The following is a 26,082-nucleotide window of genomic DNA, read 5'->3' as shown; positions in this document are numbered from 1 at the left end:
GGTTTCTCCATGTCCAGCTGGAAAGAGTAGAGGCTCCTGTAGTCCTGGCACCCCACCAAGCTCTCTGGGACCTACCTTTAAACTCCATGTTGGCAGCATCATCCAAAAGTTCCTCCTTCATGCTGTTAAGCGTCTCCACGATCATGTCCTTCATTTCCTCCTGCTTCCGGTTGGCAATATTCATCAATGATTCATACAACTCATTCTCCATTTTTCGCGTATATTCCAGACGTTTGGGGGTAATCTGCAGGTCCCGCTGCATGTCAAAGGCCTGGTTAATAAAGATGTCAAGGCAGCAGCAGTGCACCAGGTTCAGGGCCTTGGCTGCGTCCACCAGGCGAGCCTGTAGCACCTGGTGAGAAAATGTGCTCAAGTGTCTCAGCTTCTCACTCTGTTCCACCAGCATGCTCTGAGCTTTGGTGTCCTGGCCAGGGGCCCCCCAGTGACAGTGACTGACACTCAGATAGCCCAGGTCGATGAGTTGGTGATGAAGAGGTGATCTTTCATTCTCCAACCTTTTGGTGGAGGAGTCAATTATCTCGGAGCCCAGCTTGGGCACTTTGAAAAAGAATATGGGAAAAGAGAAATACTTTCGGATTTCCTGAAGCTCTCGCTCATCCTTCTCGGAGAGTTCGTCTTTGTGGAGTGCATAGGTTATCACAGGCAAGAAATCATTCGCCAAGTCACCCAGGACATCCACGGTGGGCCGGAGGCCTTGGCACGGTGCTACCACAACGTCCACTTCCTGGAAGGGTAACGGGTCATATCAGCACTTGAGAGTCAGCCAATCCTTGCCTCCCCAAAGTCCCACACTGACACCAAAGTCCAGACCCCTGACGGGGCATTGGACTTGTTATGGCCCAACCATCTGTCCACCTCCTTCCTCACTGCCTGGTGTGGCCCACGCTGAGAGTGGAAAAACACTCAGGTGGGGAGGATGCCAGTCCCTTCAGCCATTTCAGATGAAAAGAATGCTATTTAGTCGCTGCCTTCCTTTGTTGCTTGGAAACTTGAACTGATTCTCTCTGATAAAGAAATGAGATAAATAATGGAAAGAAGAGCTACCATGGAAATTATCAGACTGAGAGTGAGTCTTCCCTTCCCTCTTGCACTCGTCTCACCCCCCCATCCCCACGTTTCTAACCTGGCTAACTCCCAAGCATCCTTTAAATCTTGATGTGTATGTCATGTCATACCCTTCCAGTCTTTCCTATCACATAATGCCAAGCACTCTGTACCTCTCCTTTCCTTAATGTTCAACACATTTATAATTTATTTATTTAAAACACAGTTTCCCCATTAGCCGGTAAACTCTCTGAGGGCAGCAACCATGGCTATCTTGTTCATGATTATAACTCCAGTGTCTAGCACATAGTAAGTCCTTAGTACTGTCGAATCAATCAAGCAACAGCACACTAAAAGCCAGGTTTGCCAAACATTATTACTGTCCTATTTTCAGAGGCTGCAGGTTTCCCAGAGTTTTTGCCACCTAAGTCCTGAAAATACCTTTATTCTCATGACCACTTGGTATAGCAGAGACTAAGCTTTGCCTATGCAATATTCAGCCTCTGCATTATCTGGGAAGGCAATGTCCTCTACAGACAGTGGTGGCCAGTAAAGCATATGGGGCTTCCAGGAAAGCTCTTCAGAGGGGATATGATTCCACCAAGAAGTATGCCCTTTGGCCCTGCCCGTCTTGCCTGGAGCACAGGTGTGACATGAGCGGCAGTGGTCACATGGCAGCAGTAAGGTAAACCCGCGTGGAAGCCAGAGTTGAGGGTGATGAAACAGAAAGAAATAAGGAGCCTGGAAACCTGATGACCACAGGCTGCCGCACAAGCCCTAAACTGCCTAGCTCCAGACTTCTTTTATGTGAAGGAAAAAAATTAACCTGTGTCTTATTTAAATAAGCCTGCTTTTCTGATTGTCTTTTACATATGACTGAACCCAATCATAACTGATATACCCAAGTTCCTAAAGTGAGCTTCAAGAATGATCTTTGGTTTAGAAATAAACCTTCTATAGGTTCTTTTCCTAGCCAACAGTTTCTGCTCTGTGTTTTCCCTCTTTCCTGGGGATCTTGAGGCACTTCGGAGCATATATTTCCATCCACTGCACTGCTGCTCCTCTATAGCTCTGAAATTGTCTACTGTGCCTGGCATTCCAGACCTAAGGGTTGACCTGGAGGCTCACACCTATATCACCATTGCAGGCACACCAACTCCCAACATCTTCAGGGGTCTACAAGCTCAAAAACCAATCCTCCGCTGAATTCTAGCACATTTTACAGTCATAAAAGAACTCAACATAAATCTGCCCAAGCTTACTAGATGTTGAAATTTTACTTTATTTGATATGCAATTTGTTTATCTTCTTTCAGATTAATATTCTGTTTTCATTCCTTACCTTATTTGAGCTATATGTATTTCTGATGCAAGATTTTTAAAAATCAAAACCTAGGACCTCTTTCTTTTTTATCTCGTTTGCTAGATAAGTAAGAAAGGACTGAGAAATGCCAGCCTATTGTTTCTCATACTCTGTGTGTGTGTGGGGGGGGGGGGGGGGAGGGAGAGAGAGAGAGAGATTGAGAAAGAGAGGGAGGAGGAGAGAGGTCTCTCTCCCATTCCCAGCAAAACACAAAGGTCTCACCTTCCCCAACAAAGCACTAGTAAGTTTTATTCTAAGGTAGGTCACAGAAGTGTCATTTGGCTGGCCACTTTGAACTCCCTAAAGCTAAAAGTGCTTTCAGCATCTCACCTTTTGTATTTGAGCAAACACTGCATAAATCCACCTATTTCCCATCCCAGCCTAGGCCAAGGAGAAATCTGCTGATTCATCTGTGCCTCGAATTGCACGGAATGTTTTCTGATTGGAAGATTAGCCTGACACTCACCATGCTGTTCAAAACAAACCCTCTTTCAGTACCCTGAGTCACATTGCGAGGGTATGAATCACTTCATGAGGCAGCTTCAAAAAGTGGATAAGAACCTCTAACGTTTAGAGCTGAACATATAACTACCTAAATGCCAACATTAAAATTTCATATAATAATTAGTAAAAGACTAGAAGAAAATCCCAAGAAATGAAAAGTTATAATATGGTAGAGAATTATAAATGAAAATGCTCTAAAAATATTTATATTAAAATGGCAAAGCTGTCTTAAATATGCACATGTTAAAAGATATAAATCAATCAAACTTATTATAGGGATATTATGGAATAAAGCCTAAATATTCAAAACTCAAGTAAGTGTTCTTCAGAAAATTTTCAGGAAGAATTTTTGTTTGCTTGTTTATTTGATGGATTTTCTTAAAATTCTAAAATAAATTTCCAGGTTTTCCTCAAAGGATCTTTTTGTGTGTACAACAGAACCACTGGCCAAAGCTGCCAAGTCAATTTGTAGAACCAATATCCTTTCTAAGACACAGCTGATTTTATTTGCTCAGAGGTACAAATTTTTTTTTTTTTTTAATGGATTCAAGGTTTTCTAAGGGTAGGTACTACCTGGTACAATGGCACCTAAAGAAACTGTCCACTCCTACATATTTCTTGTACTAAAGAAAAATGGATAGAAAGCAAGTGCCATGCTCTCTTCCCCATTCCTCAGTTAACTTGTGCAGTTGGTCTCACTGTTCTATGATAACTTCTAAAAGTCAGGCAAAAAAAGCTGCTGGCGGAGCCCCTGGCAGCAGTACACATTAGACTGGAATGTGATGAGATTCTGCAATACATACTTACAGTGAAGGGATGACTCATGCCTGACGGTTACAAACAAAAAGGAAGCCAGCACTGTCTCCTGGAGACAGGGAGTAAAAAAATAATAATTGATAGAGGATGGGCCGGACCTGTTCTGGGCCCTATTATGACCACCTGTGAGGGAAGTCTGACCTCAGACCGCCTGTTCCATGGAAAGCTGTTTTCCTTCCCAGCTCCTAGAACAGTGCCTGGCACTTTGTAAGCATCCAATAAATAAATGTAAAATGAATGGATATATGATGCCTTTACTGCTTGCTCAAAATCACTTTCAATAACCATGAGTAAAGTTTTCTATCTTTCAATCCATATCCTACACATTTATCTGGAATTGCTGTTTGCCTCTACGCCAAGAATGAAGCACTAAGCATTTTGCTCCTAACTCAGTCAAGGAGTAAGAACCTCAGGGAAGCATGAGAGTATCCCACAATTCCATTTTAAGTCACAGTACATTCCTAAAGAGATTTCTTTTGTGGGATGGATTCTGCACAAATCTATGTAATCTATAGAAGCTGAGGTTACCATCAATTTTCTTGGCAAGATTAAGAGAATGTAATAGAAAAGAGACTGCTACCCTGCAGATACCAGAATTCACCTCTTTGGTTTTGATTTTGACATAAATGATACAATTTTAAATGCCAAGAAGAAATCACTCAATCACTGAAGAAGCCTGACCATTCCTAAGAATGCTGGCTCTCACTGCTGAGAACTCCTCACTCTATGACCATGGCACATTACCGGCATTCAGTTATAGCTGAGGATGATTATATTCACTGATGGTTCAGACACAACTCAGATGCCATAAACCACAATCCCAACCAAAGCCCTAAGCGAGCTACAGAAAGCATCATGCTAAGAGAGGAACTATATTTACAATCCCAAACACCCCAAAACAGGGGCTCTGTATCTCAACTGATAAGCATGAAGCCCTTAAGGATCGGAACTATCTTCTCTGTATTTCATACTTCGACGAATCAGGCAGCAGACAAGCTGACAAGAATGTACCGAGTACACACTATGCGTTCTCCCGCGGACACAGGTAAAGCAGGGGTCCGATGCTTTACTCTCTCCCCACTCAGGACATCCCCCGAGAGAGACAAAGCAGTGGGGTGGACAAGACAGGAGGAGGGAAGCTTTACCTTTTAACTTTATGGCTTTAACTTTTGTGTTATTTACCTTTTTATAACATTTCTCTTATTTTATTACAAAAGTCCTTCATAATGAGTTATGAAGAACTTTGTCTCTGATTAGAGCAGAATAATAACTATAAGTGAACGGGGACCAGAAGGACTTATGTTTGACAAAGGAAGGGGTTCCAACAGGGAAGGGATGGGTGACAGAGAGAGTAGGAAGTCCTCGCCTCAAGGTCACTGATTAATTCATACAAAGGGAGGAGGGAACTGGCTCACTACATGCCAGACACTGTGCTGGGTGCTTTACATACACACCCTCATTTAGATTCGAACCAGTCCTAAAAGATATGGATAACTACCCCCATCTACAAATGGGGGGACCGAGCACCACAGTGACACAGTTAAGTAATGAAGCCAGGATGTAAATCCAGGTCCACTCGACTATAAAGACCACGTTTAAACAGTAACCGAAGGTCCACTGCATGTCAGGAACTATGTGTCAGGGGCGGTTCTGAAAGGCGAATCGAGGTTGGACAAGGCGACCTCAGGGATCCTAACAATCCTTGGGTTCTATGTTAAGGAGTATATGCTGGCTGCAAAGTAAAGGCGAGCTATGAAACAATCCTGCAAGGACTGGTGAGAAATCACAAAAGAAGTCAGGAGGAAGTAAGTTTCCTAGTCCCAAGAGCAGTTTCCGCATGATGACAGTACTTTCATCCTCTGAGTCTCTGAACTGAGGAAGGTCCCGTATCCCCACCATCCTCTACTCAAAGGGGAACACCAGCAGATCTGAGAGGGAAAACAGAGAGGGAAGCCATTTGGCGCAGGAAAGAGGCAGGATCCAAAAAAGGGAGAAGACAAAAGAGGAAGGTTCAGATTATGATCTCAGCCAGATTTTCTCCCCAAGAGCTAACCTTGGAAGGCCAAAAATTAATCACTGGTGGTGAACAGAGAAAATATAGCCTTAGCGTCAAGCTGTTCCTAAGAGATATCAAGGCTTCTCTAGTGAGCACAGGGATTTTTTTTTTAAATCTTGCCTCTAAACCGCACATATCCTTAATAGGTAAGTTAACCTATAATAAGCATTCCCAGGTTTCTTGGCAAAAAACAATGTATACAGAATGGTTCCATTTCACTATGTATGTTAGTGTATGCTAGGGGAAAGGCAAGAGAGATGTTAAATTCAAAGAATACAGGATTACTGTCTAGAAGGAATTTATAATTTAGCATTTGCCTGAACCTCCCATATCCTTTATTAACATATCACTTTAGTTCCCCTTTCTTTTTGCCCCACAAAAATCATAGTTTCTTTATTTTCATATCTCTTGAATATCATTATTTCTCTGTCTTATATATGTTACCCCAACTTAATTTCTTTTGCAGAAGAATAGCTATTTTTGGCCTAATTTTGATACCGTTGTAATTAGCTTGTTATTAAGGACAGGAAAGGAGCAAAGGGAAGGCCAGACATTATAGACATGTTCCCTGCAAAACACTGGGGGAAAGGAACTGGACAAAGGGAAGACAGACAGATGCCCAGTAAAGTCGAGATGACATAGGGAAGATACTTGCCTGTCAATTACACCTGGGGACAGAGATGGCTGGCCAGAATGGATGTGGCCACTGCAAGCATGGAAATTTGGGATACCTAACCCCCTAAACAAAGGAGTTCCCTCGCTTGGCTCTCTTGGGACTCGTGGGACTCGGGCTTGTGGGGCTTTTGCTCCTGCTTTCCCTGCATTCACTTACATGACCCACAGCCGTGTGCACCCCACACACAATGGACCAGTGGACTGTAACTAGCCTGATGCTGTAGTGGACCGAGATCCAGCAAGGAAGGAAACTCTGGACATTGGCTTTGCTTCTAGCTTTACTGAAACCCAGCTACACTTCTTCTATGACAGCACTAAGGGAAATGGGACTAGCAACAAACAATGTTCAGTAAATTTTGGAGTTAAAGTTTTGTATAAACTTTTGTTATTTTAAGTAAGAGCCATTTAATGAATTTGGTTTGTGAAAGTGTTAACTGCTGAGAAATTAAAAATATCAATGTCTGTATAACATTTCAAAGAGATTATTTCCATTGAAATCTATTGATTGAGGGTTATAAAGAGAAAACTTTACTACTCCGGCTGGTTAGAGTTAAAAATCGTAAAAAAATAAGTTTATTTGCAAGTTATTTGACCTTTCCTGGAAACATCAATCTACTTCAGCTCCCTGAAATATATCCCACCAGGCATCACCATGAGCCAAAAACCATGTCAGCGTGTGGCAGTCTGGCTGCCAGGTGACGTGTACATTTGTCCAAAGGGCCAGAAAACACCTGGTGGGGACAAACAGGCTACTGATAAGAGCAGAACAACTGAGAGCTGCGGAACTGCCACAGTAAATAAAATACCGCTGCTGGAATACAGGAATCGGAGCTCCGGCCGGGAAATTTCATCATTTCTTTTTATTCTTTTTCTCACAGGTAGGTGTTCATAGGAAAAACACACACACAAGTCAGACTGATACAACTCTGAGGCAGACAAATGCGTTCCCCTGGACTTACGAGAGGGAAAAGAGAGAAAGCAGGTGGGTAGATGGATGCACAGAAAGGGGTGCGGGTGCAGGCGCGGAAGGGGAAGTACATCTGTACACAGACAGAACTAGCGCATGTGGTGAACGGTGAGGTGTGTGGCCAATAGGAAATAACTATGTTTTAAGTTTAACACTAAACAAGGTCTTAGAAACTAACGGCTTGACAGTGTTCCTCGGCTATTGAATTATGAACCAAGAATCTCAGGGGACCCAGAACTAAAAAGCTGGGAACACCAAGCACTATGGGTTCATGTGAGTTGGCCTATTCTGGGAAAACTGAAAATGGCTAATTTATGAGGACTTTAACGTATTAGAAGAATGACCATTGTATAAGAGGGCAGGGGAAAATTCTGCTTTGATAATTTGACAGTTGAAAATGAACATCCATTTCCCCTAATTCAATCTTGGTTTCCTTTAGCTAAATGTTTCCTTTCTTTACCACCCTTTTACACACCAAATGGAAGGGCTGTTTAGAGCTAACTCACTGGTCCTAAACATAAAGGGAGCTGAACAAAAAGATCTTTCTCACTGGCACGGAAAATCTTCAAGGTAGCCATGAAATGCTCCCAGCAGTGAGCTGAGTGTGGCTGATGTATCTGATGGAGAGAGGAGCCTGACTGGAGAAACAGGGCAGGGCCTGAGCTCCACAAAGGCTGTCCCCGCGAGGCTCGGCATCAAAAGGCTCTAAACTTTGAACCGTTGGGGTCCGTTGCTATTTCTACATCAAAACCATTAGAGAATAAAGCAGATCTGGAGAAACACTGGCTAAGAAAGCCTCAGAAACCACAGGAAACAGAAACAGAGGCTAGTGAATTCCTCAAGAAAAGAGAAGAATATTCCTCAAGAAAGAATATATATTTCAACTATGTGGAGAGAAAGCTGAGTTGGGATCTCAAGTCCCCAACCAGGTAGCCACCTCGGCTGTCACCTCAGTTTGAGTGCTTGGCGAGATCAGGGGCAGGTACCAGAACTCTCACCAGCAAGATATGTACTCAGATATGCACGTGCGGTAAGGGTCTCACTTTCCTCCTTGTATCATCTCGATTCATGGGACAAAAGTAAATGAGTATTAAAAATGGAAACCAATAAAATGAAGGGGCACAAAGAAATCAATAATTTGCCTCTCCTATAATGGCTTTTCTCATATTCCAAGATTGTTTTCAAAAGGCAGTAACGGGAAAAATCACTCCCCAACCTGTAGCGGTCATTTCACCTACTTAACAGTGTTTTTTAAGCTGCAGGTCACAAGGTATTAGGTCATAGCACCAATTTAGTGGTTGCTACCATCATTTTTCAAAATGAAGTCAAACAGACTAGAAAAGAAAATATCAGTGTGTTTTCCAAGAAGTATTATTCCATGAAACTTTATTTCAAATGTATGTGTATATATGTACTGGGTCCTGTTATAAAATGTTATTTCTTACAGTGATTTTTTAAATATAAAAAAGTATGAATACCACTGAGCTGCCGAAAAGTGGAAGGACCCGGACCAGGGCAGTATGCTACAGTCAGATTGTGTATGAATCAAATACTGTGGCTGTGAAGAAGCCCATGGGTCACTGAGGAGCCTCAGTCAATACAGAACAATTACTCTCAGAGTCATCCAAGAACTCTTACAGTGTCCCTGAGCTAAAGTGCAAGCTCTAGGTGTGAAAACAGGAAAGTCACCACGGAAACTGACCTGAGAGAAAATGCTTTTATCAAGATAAAATAAATCTGGACTCCGGAAAGAAATGATAATTTCTACTTCTAGAATGTCATAGACCATGGCCACAACCAAAGGACTCATTCATTGACTGGGAGATCAAGCCTTTTAGAACAAGGGTAGGTGAAGAGGTTATGAGAAAAAAGAAACCACTCTCCTAGTCCTGCCAAGCTAGCCCTTCCTTCCTGGCACATCTAACCAGGTGATGGACTCTCTACGCTGAGAGTGCTGCATTCTTTAATTCCTACCCACTCCTGACCCCTAGCATAGTCACATCCTTTCCTGAGCCCCATTCAGTCTAGTCAAATAGCGCAGTCCCAGCTACACAGCAGGAAAGGAAGCCTAGCACCGAGACGAGTCCTCCCTAAGTGGAGACAGGAATGCCAGACAGGCCATGTGATCTCTTAGGATATGACACAAGACCTGTGCTCTTTGGGAGTTTACTTCAAAAGAGAAAGAAAATGATATTCTTCAGGTGCCAGGATCTCCAGATCTCATAACATTCAGCCAGATCTGTCCTCACATTCCCAAATTCCTTAGAAAGCAGGAAACACAATCTGTCCCACTTAGCAAGTAACGGCTAAGCCTAAGGAAATAAAAAATTCTTCACTTGTCTCAGCTCTAATAAGAACATGCCCTGGCCAGTGTGGTTCGGTTGGCTCAACGTCACCCCGGGCACCAAAAGGCTGCCAGTTCAATTCCAGGTCAGGGCACGTGCCTGGGTTTTGGGCTCGATCCCCGGTGGGGGGCATGCAGGAGGCAGACAATCAATGGTTCACTCTCACATCAATGTTCTCTCTCTCTCTCTCCCTCTCCCTTCCTCTCTCTCTCTCAAAAACAAAAATCAATTAAAAATATATATATATATTTCAAAAAAAGAGAAAAGAACATTAATTATCCATCATCTTATTGTTCCTTTTAGAAAAAGGGATGGCTAGAAACAATCTTAGCAATTCCTTCCTGCTAAGAAAGAAAAAAGGATTTCTAACCCTGATCATACTTATTCTGAAAAGCATATTGAGATGCAAATATCACATTCCTTCTATTTTAGGAAGGGAGACAGGAGGCAGGGAGAAGAGCCAATTGCTCAGGACCTTGCAGCACTGGTAGCAGAGGCAGGGATGGGCACTGCTATAACCTTGTCTGTTTTCAACTTCCCAGACTATGTTCCTTTAACTCCACCAGCTGATGCCCAGAACTGAGGGTATATATTGCCAAATTACTTTCTGAGAAAGTTCAAATACAAGAAAAACTGGCATATGTGTGTACAATTGTATAAGTATGAGATTGGTACCTGTAAGAGAGCATGGTGCATCGTCACCTCCAGTTCGGCTAACACATGGGCAGCATCCTCACTGTCCTCTTGGACCTCCAGGTCCTCCTCAGGTATGGTCTCCCAGGTGCCCTGGTGAGCGACCAGAGTGTGGACTAGTTCATACTGGCCGGGGAGCGCCAGGCTGACCCGAGTCTGAGTCCCATAGGTGAAGCGGAGGCGCCGAAGCTTACAGCTCTCCTCACTGCCCAGCTTGGTGGCGGGAAGCACCTGCGCCCCCAACAGCAGGTTCAATAGCTGGCACTTGGCATTACAATCCTGGCCGAGGATCAAGATGCAGGGGAGGCAGTCCACCATCTGCTGCAGGGACTTCTCTTCCTTGGGTGGGAAGGAAATGCAGCTCAGCTGGCCTGGTTGGGGAAGGGGAGGAGGGAGAGGAGTGAGGGGGTGGAGAGAGACTCGCCCAGAGACCCCATCAAGGGGCCAGGGCCCCAGAGAAGAAATTTCTAGGAAGCTCTTGGTGGAAGGAGATATCAGGAGAACATCCCAGTCAGAAAAGCCTCCTCAAACATCAGACAGAACTCCCCTCCCTGGCTCATCCCCAAAGCAGTAGTTTCTATCTGGAAAGTTGGCCCGACCTGATCTACCCTCCACCCTCCTTTATCATCCAGTCGAAGGACAGTTGGAGTTTACAAGGACTTTATCACAATTACAAGGTCAATAAATTGACAAAGGCACCAACTGAGATGTGAGTCCAAGGAGAAACCATACCTGAAAATGTCAAAATGAAAGCCTTCCATGTGACAGGAGATCTAATACTTGAACATACTCTACCTTTTTAAATGTCGCTACCACATGAAGTTTTAGCTTGTTATTTTCCTTGTATGACATATTTTATAACTAAACGTATGAGCTAATCCCTAAATACACATATATTGAAATAAAAAGTTATTCAAGTTTACAGAAGCTCTAGAATCTTTTCTGGCTCAACTCTCTCAGAGCTGGAGACAGCACCCCCACTGCAAAGTCCTCTGTTTTCTTAAAGCACCAGGCATTCAATTACAATCAATTATCTCCTAATCAAATCACATTCCTTCAGTTTAGGGAGAGGGGAAGAACTGCCTGTTAGGATAAAATCCAGGCAAATCTGAGATGTGATCTATCTCAAAAGCATTCTTTCAGGAAAACCACGCTTCCACAAACAAGTCCAATTGTATCCAAGAGAGAGCAAAAAGCTTCCTAAAGCATGAAAACCTCTGAGAAAAGGAACCAGAAATAGTTGACTGAAACTCAGATTCTGAACTCAATCATCCCCCCACTTGTTCAGCGCCTGTGCCTGCCTGTGTCTATAATTCAGGCAACCCTTGCATCTGTTCAGAAAGGCAGGCTCATGGTTCTTAGGCTGTAACAAGGCTGATCTTACACACGTCTTAACTGAAATTTGGGGTGGCACCAACTGAAACAGTATTCGCTTTAGTCACTTAACCATGAGCTGCATCAAACCATCCGTACCATGTTTATTTTGTTCCTATAAATGAAGCAAGAGAGCCCAGACTCATTTAAGAGGTTGCTCAACTTTAAACTGTACCTATTCTGCCATAAACTTACTATTTCGAATCCTCAAACCTCAATCTCTTCCACAAACGGCGCCACCAAAAGGTTTACAGTAGTCTTTCACCCAGACCCCTCTATGCATTTCGTGGAGCCCTTCCTTTCAAGCCTGTCTACAAGCGCATCGCCCGGCCTGCACATGCACATCGGCAACACCAGACACTGAAACAAGAAAAGCGATGCTCCTGGGGAAGAGATGGGTTCCCTTGAAAAAGCAAAGAACGTTAACTGAGTGCCTAATTCTGTGTAAGGTATTTACTAAGCACAAGAGTAAAACACCAGACCACTAGTCTAACTTTGACCTACAATCAAAAGCAATGGGACACAGCCGATTTCTTGTATCACCGCTTAGCAAGTAGCAATAGGCTTGTCCTAAGTCCCTGCATATCTCGTTCACAACTAAACATTTGTCACAGTCTGTTCTAGTTACCTGTTTATAATGATCGAAACACCCAACACGACGACTAAAACAGTAAGGACTTTATGTTACACACTTGTTTGCCCTGTGCAAGAATACATTTACTGCCCAGCCGGGTGTGGCTCAGCGGTTGAGCGTCGACCTAGGATCCAGGCGATCCGGGTTTGATTCCCGGTCAGGGCACATGCCCGGGTTGCGGGCTCAATCAATGACTCTCTCATCATTGATGTTTCTATCTCTCTCTCTCCCTCTCCTTTCCTCTCTCTGAAATCAATAAAGATATATTAAAAAAAAAAAAGAATACATTTATTGTGGAGAATTGTCTATGGAAAGTTATAAGTGGTTCCACTAAGGACTGAGAAAAGTCCAGAACCATGATGAATCACTTAGGAGCAATGATCATTCCTAAAAGTGCCCTTCATCTCAACATGGAGAGTAGAGGTGGACAGCATAACAGGAGGTGTACAACGCCCCAATCACCTTGCAGAATTTACCTTACTCTCAGCCTGAGCAGTGAGAAGTCCACCTCGATTCAGTCTCTCTCTCTCTCTTTTTGTTTATCTTTATTGGTTTCAGAGAAAGGAAGGGTGAGGGAGAGAGAAAGACAGAAGCATCAATGATGAGAGAGTCATTGATTGGCTGCCTCCTGCACGCCCCCTGCTGGGGATCAAGCCCACAACCCAGGCATGTGGCCTGACCGGGAATCGAACCCCGATCTCCTGGATCCTAGGTCGATGCTCAACTGCTGAGCCATGCCCGGCCGGCAACTCTTTTTTTTTTAATCCTCACCCAAGGATATTTTTTCCATTGCTTTTCAGAGAGAGTAGAAAGGGGAGAGAGAGAGAGACATCAAACAGGGACCGGGGATCAAGCCTGCAACCGAGGTAGGTGCCCTTGGCTGGAACTGAACCTGGGAACCTTCAGTCCGAAGTCTGACGCTCTAACCACTGAGCAACTGGCTAAGGCTAGATTCATTCTCGTCTACACTTCCTATCTTTCCTCTTTTCCCAGACCCCCTCAAATCCTCAGATAGGTGTAACTTCATTCTGACAAACTTCATCACTCCTGAAACAAAAGTTGGGACATAATAAAAACAACCTGAACGAGCTCTGTTACTGCGGCGGCCAGGAGAGTGGGTAATAGATAATGAAAGCCAACCAACCACTTTCGGCACCAGAGGGAGAGATCGCAACATCTCTGAGGCAATGTCAACATGCTCTGCATGAGCCAGAATCCATAGCAGACACACCCCATTTTTCATCTGACCCAAATTATCACACACACCCCCATCTCTGTAGTGACAAAAAGTCACTACAAATAAGCCTGCTAGTGTCAAACAACACAGAGCAGGGCAATGGGAGGGGCTGACACTGAGCCCAGTTTTGCATTTTGTTTCCATGCACCGCTCGGGTTCCATGTGCAACCAGTCGCACTGAAGAAAGCTCTTACATGGACATCGCCGTCAGTTCTTCAATACCTCATTTCCCAAGCCCTTTGCTTCTTCCACAAATCTTTAGCTTTATTGATCTGCAACATGTCTACAAGATTTGAGCAAGGGCATGGAGAGAAATGAGGGTGAAAGTAGACAGTTTCACTCCTTGCTCCTCTCAGCAAACTGTTCATGGTTCGGTGAGGGGAGCAGCATCGACGCGGAAACGGCACTAGAGGGGGGGAGATATCCTGATCCCCGGCCTCGCCGCTGATTAGCTCTGTGACTTTGGCAACTCGCTTGACTTTTCTCAGCCCTGGATTTCTCATCTCTCAACGAAGGGAGTTGGATTAGATCATCTTTAACATCCTTTCCAGTTCTAAAATTCCAGGATTCCATCAGGTTTTAACTGTTGAAGGAAAAATAATTGAGGGGATGGGTGGCTGGCCTGGTTGTTTTCATCTTAAGTTATATGTGAGTTTAATTATGCAAGCTCTCCCTGGGCTACTACTGTAACTGCAGATCAAAAAAGTGAGTGAACTAGCCAGGGGCTCTGAGGACCACAGTGCAGTGTTAGCAGTTCTCAAAAGAAGAGATGAAAAACTGTAGACTGACAGGGGAAGGAAGGAAGAAAACCTGCTTCAGAGCTGGAGCAGCTGCCCCACTGACAGTTAAAGGACTTCTGAGTTAATCGGGTTTTCTTAGTAATTAATATAACAGCATCTGCATATGGGCTGCCAGAAGGTAACAGTAGGGCTTCTCAGCTGCAGCACATTAACCCTGCCAACTCTGGCTGCAGGAAAAGTCAACTCCAATTGAAGTGCAAGCTACTAAGGCTTTTTCTTCTCTCAGTGGTTCCTAAATATAGATTATCTTGATTGCGATTAGAGCTGGCCCTTGAACAGTGTGTGTGTGTGTGGGGGGGGGGGGGTAGGGGCTCCAACAACCTGCACAGTAGAAAATCCCTCTGTAATTTAAGTCAGCCCTCTGCATGTGCGGATTCCCACCTGCCAGCTGACCCTTGGACAACATGGGTTTGAACTGTGCAGGTCAACTGACCCACTCAGTTCGATTGAAAAAAAAACCCCGTAAAAGTGGACCCAAGCAGTGCAAACCCACGTTGTTCAAGGGTCAACTGTACTTCTGAACAAAGGTTTCAAACTACAAGGGTAAGAGCAACTAAAGTAGCAACCTATTTTGTTTTAGATAATGAAGGGGAGCAAAATATACCACCCCAAAATATGCCTCTGGCATATCATTTTAAGCTGGTTACTTTTAAGAAACGACACAGGTGAAGCTCTGAAAACTGAGCAGAATTATGCTTTTGTAAGAAACATTTATAAGGGAGACCTCTATTTGTAAGGGTGTCTTCCTCCCAGTACCAGGAAAAGGGTGACTAACTCTCTCGAAACGCTTATCAATGAGGAAGGGAAAGTCTGAAATCTGCATTAACAACCTTACCCTGTTTACTGTGCGTTTCCTGGTAACCTCACATAGTCATGCCCCCAACATCTGTCTTTAGCTGGAGATGATATTTAAAGTGGTAACTTGGGCCATTTCAGAGTTACTCAGTTTTCCATGCAGAAACAAGGAAACTCAGAACTGCAATCTCCAGGCCCTGCCAAGCTTCCCCCAGACCACTACACCTACCCATGCTCTTTGTAGTTAACAGTAGTGATAGTTCTCCTCCTGGACCAGGCCCTCTGTTTAAATTCTTTTAGGCAGTTCAGGGGTAGGTTAAAAAAAAAAAAAAAAAGCTCTAAGTCGTTAGACCTTCATTGTCTTAAGCTCAAAATAGTCCACATGCCAAAGTTCCACATTCTGGGGACACTTGTTCTGAACCACTTCACCAGGTTATTACTTAGCATAAGCAAATGCCCCTGAAAGGGTGGCAGAACATGCCATCCCAAAATATGCCACTTTAGCATAAGGATTATTTTGAGCTAAAGGAACTTGATACACAGCAGGTATAAGAAGGGCACTCTGACCTCCCCTTTTTCTTCCTGAGAGCAGGAGATAAAAACCCCATCTGGAAGGTGTCCTCCCTGTACCAGAAGGAAAGCAACATCCTATCACCAGAGACCAGGAGTCGAGGCCAAGAAAAATCTGTACAAATAAGCCTTGTTAAAATAAACTACCCTTTATCCTCCCAGTTACATTTCCACCATTAACTGCCCCAATTCAGTATATAAATGTTCATTTCTGTTTCTTTGGGTCTTCATTGTCTTGTGGGGACTCCCATATACAAGGAAAATTTAATGAAATACATATGCTTTCCTCCTGTTAATCTGTCTTATGTCAGTTTAGGTCTTAGGCCCAGCTTCCAGACCCTAACAGAATAGACAAATTTTTCATCTCCTACACCCCCTACCACATTTTCCCCCAATCTGGGTGAAACACAGCTTAATAACTGTAGGACCCCAGCCTAAAGCAGACTAACAGAGCCACTATGAAAATCGCCCCAAACCCAATTTAAAGCAAACACAGTCACTACAAAAATTGCCCCAAAACAGAAATAAAGCTTGGTGTACTTTTTTTTTTAATGTTATTGTTATTCTAAGATCTCTAGAGTCTTTTTCCTATAAGAGCCTGTAGGTGCTCTTCAGAAAAAGTTTTAAAGCTCCTCTTATCAGTCAGTGTGAATTATCCTTAGGGTTTGAGGTTAAGACTATTCTAAAAAGGAAGGACTGGAAAGAAGGAATGCTAATGACCTTTTTATGTCTCTACTACCCATTAGGATAGATCCTTTATTTAAATTGTTTGGAGTAATGGCAATGGAGTGTATTACACTCTCCTTCTTGCCAGTTTTCCATCCTAATCAGTAATAAATTCGAGAGGTGAGTGAAGGCCGGGGTAAGTGCAGTCCATGGCCAAGGTAGGAAGGCACTAAACAGAATAAATGAAATGGGACTCTATCTTTGCCTTGTCATACAACTGAACTCATGGGGCTTCAGAATTCATTCAGATCTCAACAGTTACCACTGCAATCTTTGTTCCTGGCACACAAGGAATTCCTCCTTCAGTCAAGTTTTTTACCTCACTTTGAACATTAAACTTACAGTCATCTCTGAAAGTGAATGAAAATACAAAGGACTTTATAATTCACCGAAGTAATCAGTGACACAAATATGTATTTCCATAAATAGTGATGTTTTCTTTCTTATTAACTAACTACATGTACAAAGGATAAATCCTAAGTTGAGAAATAAATGTTATGGTCTTTCTACCACAATCAATTATCCTACAAGCTTCAAAGTACTGAGCCATGAAAATCTCAGGAGCTGAGAGAGAAATAATTTTGCTAAGAAATATTTATCATTCCCAAACAAGCTCTCTGACCTTCAGCTAAATTTAAAGGATTCTGAATTAGAGGCGGCATCCCCACTTAAGGAAAACATCTGCTGAGGTAGTCTGGGTTTCAGAAACTTCAGAACCAACCAGCACAAGGTATTTTGGTTGAAAGGGATGGTGTTTGGAGATTAGAGACTGAAATGTACTCAAGCAGCCAAAGCTCTTATTGAAAGCTGAAAAGTCAAGATGGCAGAAATGTCACTAAAGTTATCCTACCTGATGGGCATGCTAAGGTCTCTAACAGTTTTAAAGAAATAGATTGTCCTGGCACCTGGGAAGAGAGAGAACCTCTGCCCCCAGGTTTGTACCCCCTGGAAGCCAGGTGAAATGAAGAGACTGCACTCAGCTGCCTGCTGACAAGTTCCTTTCTGGGTGGAATGGCTCCTGGGGCTGGTCATGCTGCAGAGGGAGCAGAAGGGCAGCTGGCAGCTGAGGCTGTGATTTACGGGATGCAGAGATGGAAACAGTTTCTGTTCTTTGGAAGGCAGCATCTGGCAACTAGTAAGAACGATCACAGGAGCCAGCTCAAATGGGGGCTCACTGACCAAATCAGGAACAATGCAAGCTTGAGAAAAAAAATTTAGTAACAGATTAAAATCCATTGAAAAAATTCTCAAGTGCAGACTGATATAAACAGAAGAAAAGGAGAGTTCGTCCTCAACACAGAATTCCAACTAAGAAATACAGAATTATGATAACTACAAAAGCCACCACTGAGGGAGGTGGGAGTTGGCAAGAAGACCAAGTGATGCTACATCTGGTGGTGAGGAACAGAATTATCAGTGAAATCTTAGAACACCTCCTCACAAGAGACTAATTAATTGCAAAGGGGAAAATGGTGACTTTAAGGTGAAGAACCTAAAGGACAGTAACATGACCAATGACCAAGCTTAACATCTCCAGGGGTGGGATGGGTTCGCATCACGGAACCCTGATGTGATGCGCACCACCTCATTTCTGTGCCTAATCCTGCTAAGAGCTCATGACCTCAGTCTGGTCCCGAGGAAACAGCAGATAGATCCAGGCTGAGGGTCATCCCACAGAATGTAAAGCCTACTCTTTAAACCTGTCAAAGATATAGTAAACGCCAGGGGAAGGAGGAGGAGAGACATGACAGCTAAATGCAACATGTATTCCTGGGTGGGACGGTGCATCAAAAAGAGACATTATTGGGACAGTTGGAAAATCTGAATGGGATCTGTGGACTGGATGGTAGTAGTGAATCAATGTTAGTATCCTGACTTGGGGAGTTGTATGCTGGTATGTGGAAGCACGTATTTGTTTGGGAGAAATGTACACTGGAGTGTTTACAGGAGATAAGACAACCTATCTAGAGCTTGCTTTCAAACTGTGCAGAAAACGAGTGGATGTCATAGATAGATCTTGGGTAATGGAGCAAATGCAATAAAATGTTAACAACTGGGGAATCTGCAGGAGTAGGTGTGAGAGCTCTTTGTACGGGTCTGGCAACATTTATGTAAGTTTGAAATTATTTCAAAGTAATTTTTTTAAAAATGAGCCAAAAGGATGCCTCACAAAGTGACCCAGTTCTGGATTTCAGAGGAGAAAGACATCAAGACATAGAATTTTACTTGACAAAACAAACCCGCAGTAAAACATGCATTAAATACACTAATAATAGAATTAAAATAACAGGTTCCTCACTGTGTGCACCTTTGCCTGCAGCTTACTTTCTGCCTCCTCAGTTTTCCTGCGGCGGTTTACTGCTGCCAGGTCAGAGTCTGGGGGTTCAAGGCACTAATCTAAGTGAGTAGCTCAGCATCAGATTTAGAACCCAAATCCTCAAGGCTAAGCAATGCAGGCAAACATCATGCTCCAGGTAAGGACACTTGGACAGTTCTCAGAACAAGAAACCACAGGAAGGATGGGCGGGAGGGGGGAGGGGGGAGGGGGAGGGGAGGGGGAGGGGGAGGGGGAGGGGGGAGGGAGGGGGGAGGGGGAATCACCAGAAGACCTTGTACTGCCATCTGATTACTCAGAGGTAGGGAACACACCTCCACCTCTGCCGGGGTTCAGACCTCTTCTCCACCATATACTAACAAATTACAAACATATATCTACACTAACAAGCCACGTTCCCAAGTTGGAGCAGCGGAACGACTCCATTCGCCACATGGAATGAGAGCCAGCAGAGCAGGAAACGGTTCCATCAGGGAAACTGACGGTTCCGCCAGTGCGGCTCTCCTCTGCCAGAAGAGCAGTACTTGTCCCCTCCTGTTTCCCCGATGTTCTTTCCTTGCACCTCTATCTCCAGGACATTAAAAGTCAAGGCTACAGTATGCTGTATCACATATTACTACAAAGTAAACTCTGTATTGGTTCAGTCACTGTCTCTTTAATTTCAATAAAGAGAGTTTTTATTCAAATAAGTCTTGTAATCTAACTACATTTATGACAGGGCCTTAGTCTTTGCTCTGAAAAGTTTGTCTTGATAAAAAATAAATAAAAAACATCCTGGGAGCCCTGGCCGGTGTGGCTTAGTTGGTTGGAAAGTCATCCCCTACACCAAAAGGTGGCAGGTTCGAATTCTGGCACAAATAAGTCACTAAAGCTCTTAATCTGGTGAAGCTACAGTTAGACCTACTTTATATCTGAGTTAAAGAAAAGGGATAAAAGCATTTTTAAAAAGAAGTGTGAGGGTGTTATTTTAAAATCAAAGGCTTTTATGACTACATAACCTATCATAATTCTTTGGGCCAGTTTTTGATGCATTTCTAGTTAGACAAGTGAAAACAAAAACAACCCTCAAATCCTGCTTCCCATGTTCTTGTCCAGAAACCACCACCCCAAGGAGCGGAAGCACATTACAGAGCCCAATGCCAAAGGGAATTGTACTCAAAGGTTCCCGCAGCCATGGGGCACAAGGCTGGGGACGGCGGCCAAACGGCTCACACTGCCAGCCAGAGAGACAGAAACAGGCACTACTGCACAGTAACGTGACAGGCACGTCAACCGTGGGCCCGTAGGGGCAATGATGGGTCCCCATTCACTGAACAACTTTTCTTCAGTTTTGGTTTGGACTTTGGAGGAACATTATATATGGCTGATCTATAGCTCCAAGCAAGGGAAATATATCTCAGCCACGGCTACATCTGTTCTCTCTGCTAAGGTGTCCAGTTCCAGGATCCCCAAGATTACCAGACTCCCCATTTGGCAAAGAACACATTTTCAAGCATGGGGTGGGCTATACTTAGACTGAAAAATCCCACAGGCACTCCAGTCAGACCTTTGAAGGTCAAGGATGAAAAACTACATCTTCCACATGGACTCACTCTCTGTACCCTTGTTATGAATGACAGCATTCAGATTCCCTGGGCCATGTGGGAAGCAAAGCCCAGCATCCCTCGAGGTGAACTATTTTCCTACAAGAAGTAAGGAGCAAATTTCACCTTAGGTCTTTAAATTATTAGGAAAGTCCTGGCTGGGTAGCTCAATCAGTTAGAGTGTCAATTCCTGCTCATGGCACATACAAGAATCAGACAATGATTGCATAAATAAGTGGAACAACAAATCGATGTTTCTTTCTCTTTCTCTCCCTTCCTCTCTCTCTCTAAAATCAATTTAAAAAAAATTTTAAGTAAATAAACTGTTAGGAAAAAAACACATGCACCCACACACCTCATACTCTTCATACTGGCTTCCTTGTGAGTAACCTTCTGAGAAAGATATGAAGATGATAAACACTCTAACAATACTCTTCATAAGCCCTGGCCAGTGTGGCTCAGCTGGTTGGAGCGGCGTCCCTTACACTGAAAGGTCATGGGTTCAATTCCCAGTCAGGGCACATGCCTAGGTTGTGGGTTCAGTCCCCAGTTGGAGAAGCAACTGATTGACGTTTCTCTCTCACATTGATGTTTCTCTCTCCCTTCTAAAATCAATAAATACATTTTTAATTAAAAAAATAATAACCTTCATGAATGCATTTTGCTTTTGAACCATATAAACAAGACAATTATAATTACTCCATCAAAGACAGTTTGGGGCCAATTTTCCTGTATTCTTTCAGAAGGTTAGTAAAGCATCTCAACTTCTGTTTTACCAATGTCATTTAATCTTACACCTTCAAATATGCCTCATCCCTACTCCCTCCAAGGCAGCTAATGGTTAATTAAGTAGGTAACAAATTTGTAGAAAATCCAGTAGAAGGAACATGATGAAACGCTAATCCTTCTTTCATAACATCAACTTGGAATGAATAGCATCAATTACTTGGACAACGGTTCACCATTCATTGTGTGTCCTGTGCCCAGTACAACCAGGCATTGGTAAAGGTTTGTTGAGCGAATGAGTATTAGGGATTTACTTCCCGTCTCGTGGTGAAGCTCTGGTGTACTGGGTATCTGCATGCAACTCATTAGTTGGGACATGAAAATCATTCTCTGGGATACTGGCAAAGAATGCAACTCCAGCCCTAATCAGTCATCTATTAAACGCACATCATTATTTTTTTAGGGGCACAGAGAGTAAAATGGGGCAAATCTAAAAAAAGCATTATCTTTTGTGGGGGGCAAGGAATACGCATCTGAAGTAGAACAACACCATTCCGAAGTCTACTAGCCATGGAAATAATTGAACAGGTATTTGTTATGTATAAAGCACTACGGTAGAAACTGCAGGAGATACAAAGATGAGTGTAACAGTCTACACCCTTAGGGGTTCACAATCTAGTAAGAAGGAAAAGATAAATGCATCTGTAGCTATCATGCAATTAACTAAATAAGTAAAAGCACAATCTGTATGTCCTGAGCCTATAGGAACTGAACAGTAGGTATAAGGTGAAATTCATATTCCCCTTTACTCCAATAACATATTTCTGAGGTTTTATCTTCAAAAGATTGTTTTTGAGTACATTTACTGCAAGATTGTTTGTTCCCTTAACCTAGGGAGACAGATAACAGAAGTATGAAGAAATGAAGATGCTGGGAAAGCGGACAGAGCAAAACAAAATGTAAAGCCCAGGATGGATTTTTATTTAAATCCATGCTTTCTTTAAAACTACTTGCAAGGCTGAAGAATTAACCACACTGAAATTAGTAATGACTTTTAAGACTAAACTAAACGCTGCAAATGATAATAATCTTACGGTAATAATGTCTTTTAGGAGCAGGTAGAATTATCTCAACCTTTTTAATAATGGGCTTCCCTGTGCCATAGGAAACAGATAATCCTAGAAAACGAAAATTGGGAAGGGAAAGGTGGTAAAGGGACAGGGTACAAAAAGCCATACCCTCAAAGGAGGAAGCACGACCAGCAAAGGAGGGTCCGGTACCCTAAATGCTAGGGACTGGACACAGGAATAAGAGGGCTGGATGTAAGTAGAGTCATGTTATACTCATTCCATCAGATAAGGTCTCCCACTGAAGTAAATTATGGTTCCATGACAAGCCATGGAGCCTAGGCCATGACTCATGTGCAATGAAATCTCTCCACTGCCAGGGTGCACTTTATATTCCCACGGCCAGGTCAGAAAAGAGCAAGGAAGGAGTCACAGAAGCAGAACTGGAGCGTAGAGACCTGCGCCTAAATCTGGTTCCTGTTCAAAACTGCTCTGTCCCACATTCTACCTTTCTGCTTCTATTACTCTTCCCCTAACCCGTCATGTTCCAACTTCCTAAGCTAATGTCCACCAACTGCGCGCGCGCGCACACACACACACACACACACACACACACACGCTCAAACAGCCACACACATTTAGCACTAACTATATGCCTGTCGCAAGTGCTTTGACGGAACATGATGAAGGAATGTGTACCTTTAACGGTCACGATGACTTTATGAGGCAGACATTATAACTCCCATTTATTTGTTTAGATAATTCACATATCACTGAATTGTGCAACCATCACTACTATCTAATTCCAGAACATTTTCATTCACCCCAAAGAAATCCCATACCCATGAGCAGGCACTCCTCATTCCCTCTCCCCCCATCCCCTGGCAGTCACTAATCTACCTCCTCTCTTTACAAATTTGCCTATCCTGGGCATTTCATATAGATGGGACCATAAAATATGTGGCTTTCTGTATCACTCCGTTTTACATATGAGGAAACCGAGGCTCAAATAGGTTAAGCAACTTGCCCCAAGTCCCACAGTTACTAAGAGGCTGAACTCGAACAGGAACCCAGGTCTGATACAAATACCTGGGCTTGCTTTTGACCACTATATGCTGCTTCCCTGCAGGAAGAAAACTGAGAAAGCGAAAGTTTTAGATATACTTGGGGGAATGGGGTTTTATTCTTCTAAGGCAATAAAGTAATAAGAGCCACAATTACAGCGCCATCTCTGCTGAGCCCACACTGAAATGCTGAGGAAGCTCTTCCAAACAGACCACGGCAAACTGCTAGGAAGCACACCACCCCGTCTTTCTGTCCCACCCCATAACCCCACCTTCTCCCCACCCTCAGCCCCATGAAGATGGCAGCTCTATAGAACCAGGCTGGGAAGAATCTCCTCTCCCCTAACTTACTGTCCCTTCCCCAGATGTCACTCTGCCACTTGGACTTTATTATCCATATAAATTTCTGTCTAAGGAGACCAAGAAAAAATGTTCACTTTAAGGAAGTGCACTAGTGTTTTTCCTCTTCTTTTTAATTCTGGCAACCAGTTTATACTAGTTGTGACAAAAAGAGGGTGGAGTGTGGGAGAAGTCAAGCTGTTGGCTAACCAAAGGCAAAAAGCTCTAAAAACCTAAGAATTATAACTCACATAAAACACCTACAACCTAGCAACACCTCAGCTTTCTGCCATTTTTCTGCTTTATGCATTGAGTATGTATATGGTTGAGATTAGATTATACCTTTCTAGAGGACCAAGTTCAGGTCTTTAGGTCCTTTCCATCCCTCATCCCACAAAAACAAATAGGTACACAATAATGTTAATTATATATTTTTTTCTTTCTTAGGAGAAAAATATAAAAGGGAAAGACTGATTTCCACTAACTCAAGGCCAAGGCCAAGGCCTCTGACTGTTTATGCCCTATACCAGGCATTCAGTGTTTATTGAATAATAGCAAATACTTACACGGCAGTACCAGCCACTGTTCTGAACATATATAACTCCCGACAACCCCGGAGGCAAGTACAGAGGTGCCTCAGTTTTCGAACATCTCTGTTGGCGAACATTTCGGTTTATAAATGCCGTAAACCCAGAAGGAAATGCTTCAGTTTTTCAAACACACCTCGGAAGTCGAACATGCCATACGGCTTCTGCTGAGTGCAAGATCCTGAGGCCTAGCTGTCGGCTGTGGATCCCTGAGAACCCGCACAAAGTGGAGGTGATACTTGGGCTTATTTGGTGACTGAGTGCAATCAATCTGTGCTTATCTCATCTCAGGAGCACTCTTGCAACCAATTTGTTTTTGTGACTGTGTGCAATCAGTCTGTGTTCATGGCATCTCAGGAGCCCTCTGCCAATCACCCCTTGCTGTGAGAAATGGATAAAAGCTGCAGTCAAGAGAATCATTAACAGAACAATAGAGGTGAAGGAAATTATTTCCGAACATGAAAGTGGTGTCCGTGTATGTGAGCTGGCAATGCAGTTTGGTATGGCCAAATCTACAATTTGTACCATATTAAAAAATAAAGAAGCCATTAAAGGAGCCAATGTTGCAAGAGGTGTTAAAACACGAGACAAAGAACACTGACAATTGAAGAAGTGGAGAAATTGCTTTTCATATGGATAAATGAAAAACAGTTAGCCGGTGACAGCATTTCTGAGAACATGATTTGTGAAAAAGCTTTACATTTGTATGATGACCTCATCAAAAACACCCCTGGAACAAGTGCTGAGAGTGGTATTTTCAAGGCAAGTAGAGGGTGGTTTGAAACGTTTAAGAGGAGAAGTGGCATGAACAGTATGGCGAGACATGGTGAAGCTGCCAGTGCCAACAAAGAAGACGCCGACCCATTTGTTTTGGAATTTAAAGATTATGTAGAGGCAGAGGGTTTCCTTCCCCAACAAGTTTTCAACTGTGATGAGCCAGGCCTCTTTTGAAAGAAAATGCCAAAGAGGACCTACATAACAGAGGAGGAGGAATCACGGCCAGGACACAAGCCCATGAAAGAGAGGCTGACCCTTTTACTTTGGAGGAATGCAAGTGGGGATTTTAAGTTGAAGCCTTTGCTAGTCTACCATTCGGAGAATTCCAGGGTATTTAAGAAAAAAAAAGTCATAAAAAGCAAACTGCATGTGATGTGAAGGGCAAACAGCAAAGCTTGGGTAACCAGGTACTTTTTTATTGAGTGGGTTCATGAAGTGTTCGGGCCAAGTGTAAAAAAATACCTCCAAGACAGAAATATTCTAAAGAAGTGCCTGCTTGTTATGGATAATGCTCCAGCTCACCCTCCAGGCTGGGAGGACAAGTTCATGGAAGAGTTGTTTTATCAATGTAAAGTTTTTGCCCCCAACACTACTCCACTCATCCAGCCCATGGACCAGCAGGTCATATCTAATTTTAAGAAGCTTTACACCAAAGCACTGTTCCAAAGGTGCTTTGAGGTGACCTCGGACACAGAGCTAACCCTCAAAGAGTTCTGGAAGAATCATTTCAATAGCCTACATTGCTTACATCTCATAGACAAAGCATGGAGGGCTGTGTCTCACAGAACAATGAAGCCAGCATGGAAGAAATTGTGGCCAGAAGCTATCCCTGAACGTGTTGAAGGTGTTGAAGAGGATGCTCCCGTTGTTGAGGATACTGTGTCTCTGGGACAGTCCACGGGCTTGGAAGTGAGTAGCGATGATGTGGAGGGGTCAGTGGGGACCACGAGACTGAACGCACCATGGAAGACCTTCCAAGCGTTCT

General features: G+C 43.4%; 1 protein-coding gene across 1 annotated transcript in view; it reads right to left on the bottom strand.

The window, feature by feature from the left end:
• The window catches only part of DSTYK (dual serine/threonine and tyrosine protein kinase), a 51,819-nt gene that overhangs the window by 20,584 nt on the left and 5,153 nt on the right, over positions 1-26,082 (bottom strand). Inside the window, exons 2-3 of the mRNA XM_081120508.1 lie at positions 10,466-10,854; positions 76-745 (exon numbers count right to left, since the gene is read on the bottom strand). Of these exons, the coding sequence (XP_080976634.1) occupies positions 76-745; positions 10,466-10,854 (1,059 nt within the window). The remainder of the gene's footprint in view (positions 1-75; positions 746-10,465; positions 10,855-26,082) is intronic.

Source organism: Miniopterus schreibersii (genome assembly GCF_964146895.1).
Source record: "Miniopterus schreibersii genome assembly, chromosome: 19".
NCBI classification, from domain to species: Eukaryota; Metazoa; Chordata; class Mammalia; order Chiroptera; family Miniopteridae; genus Miniopterus; species Miniopterus schreibersii.
This window is presented reverse-complemented; position numbering and strand designations above follow the sequence as displayed.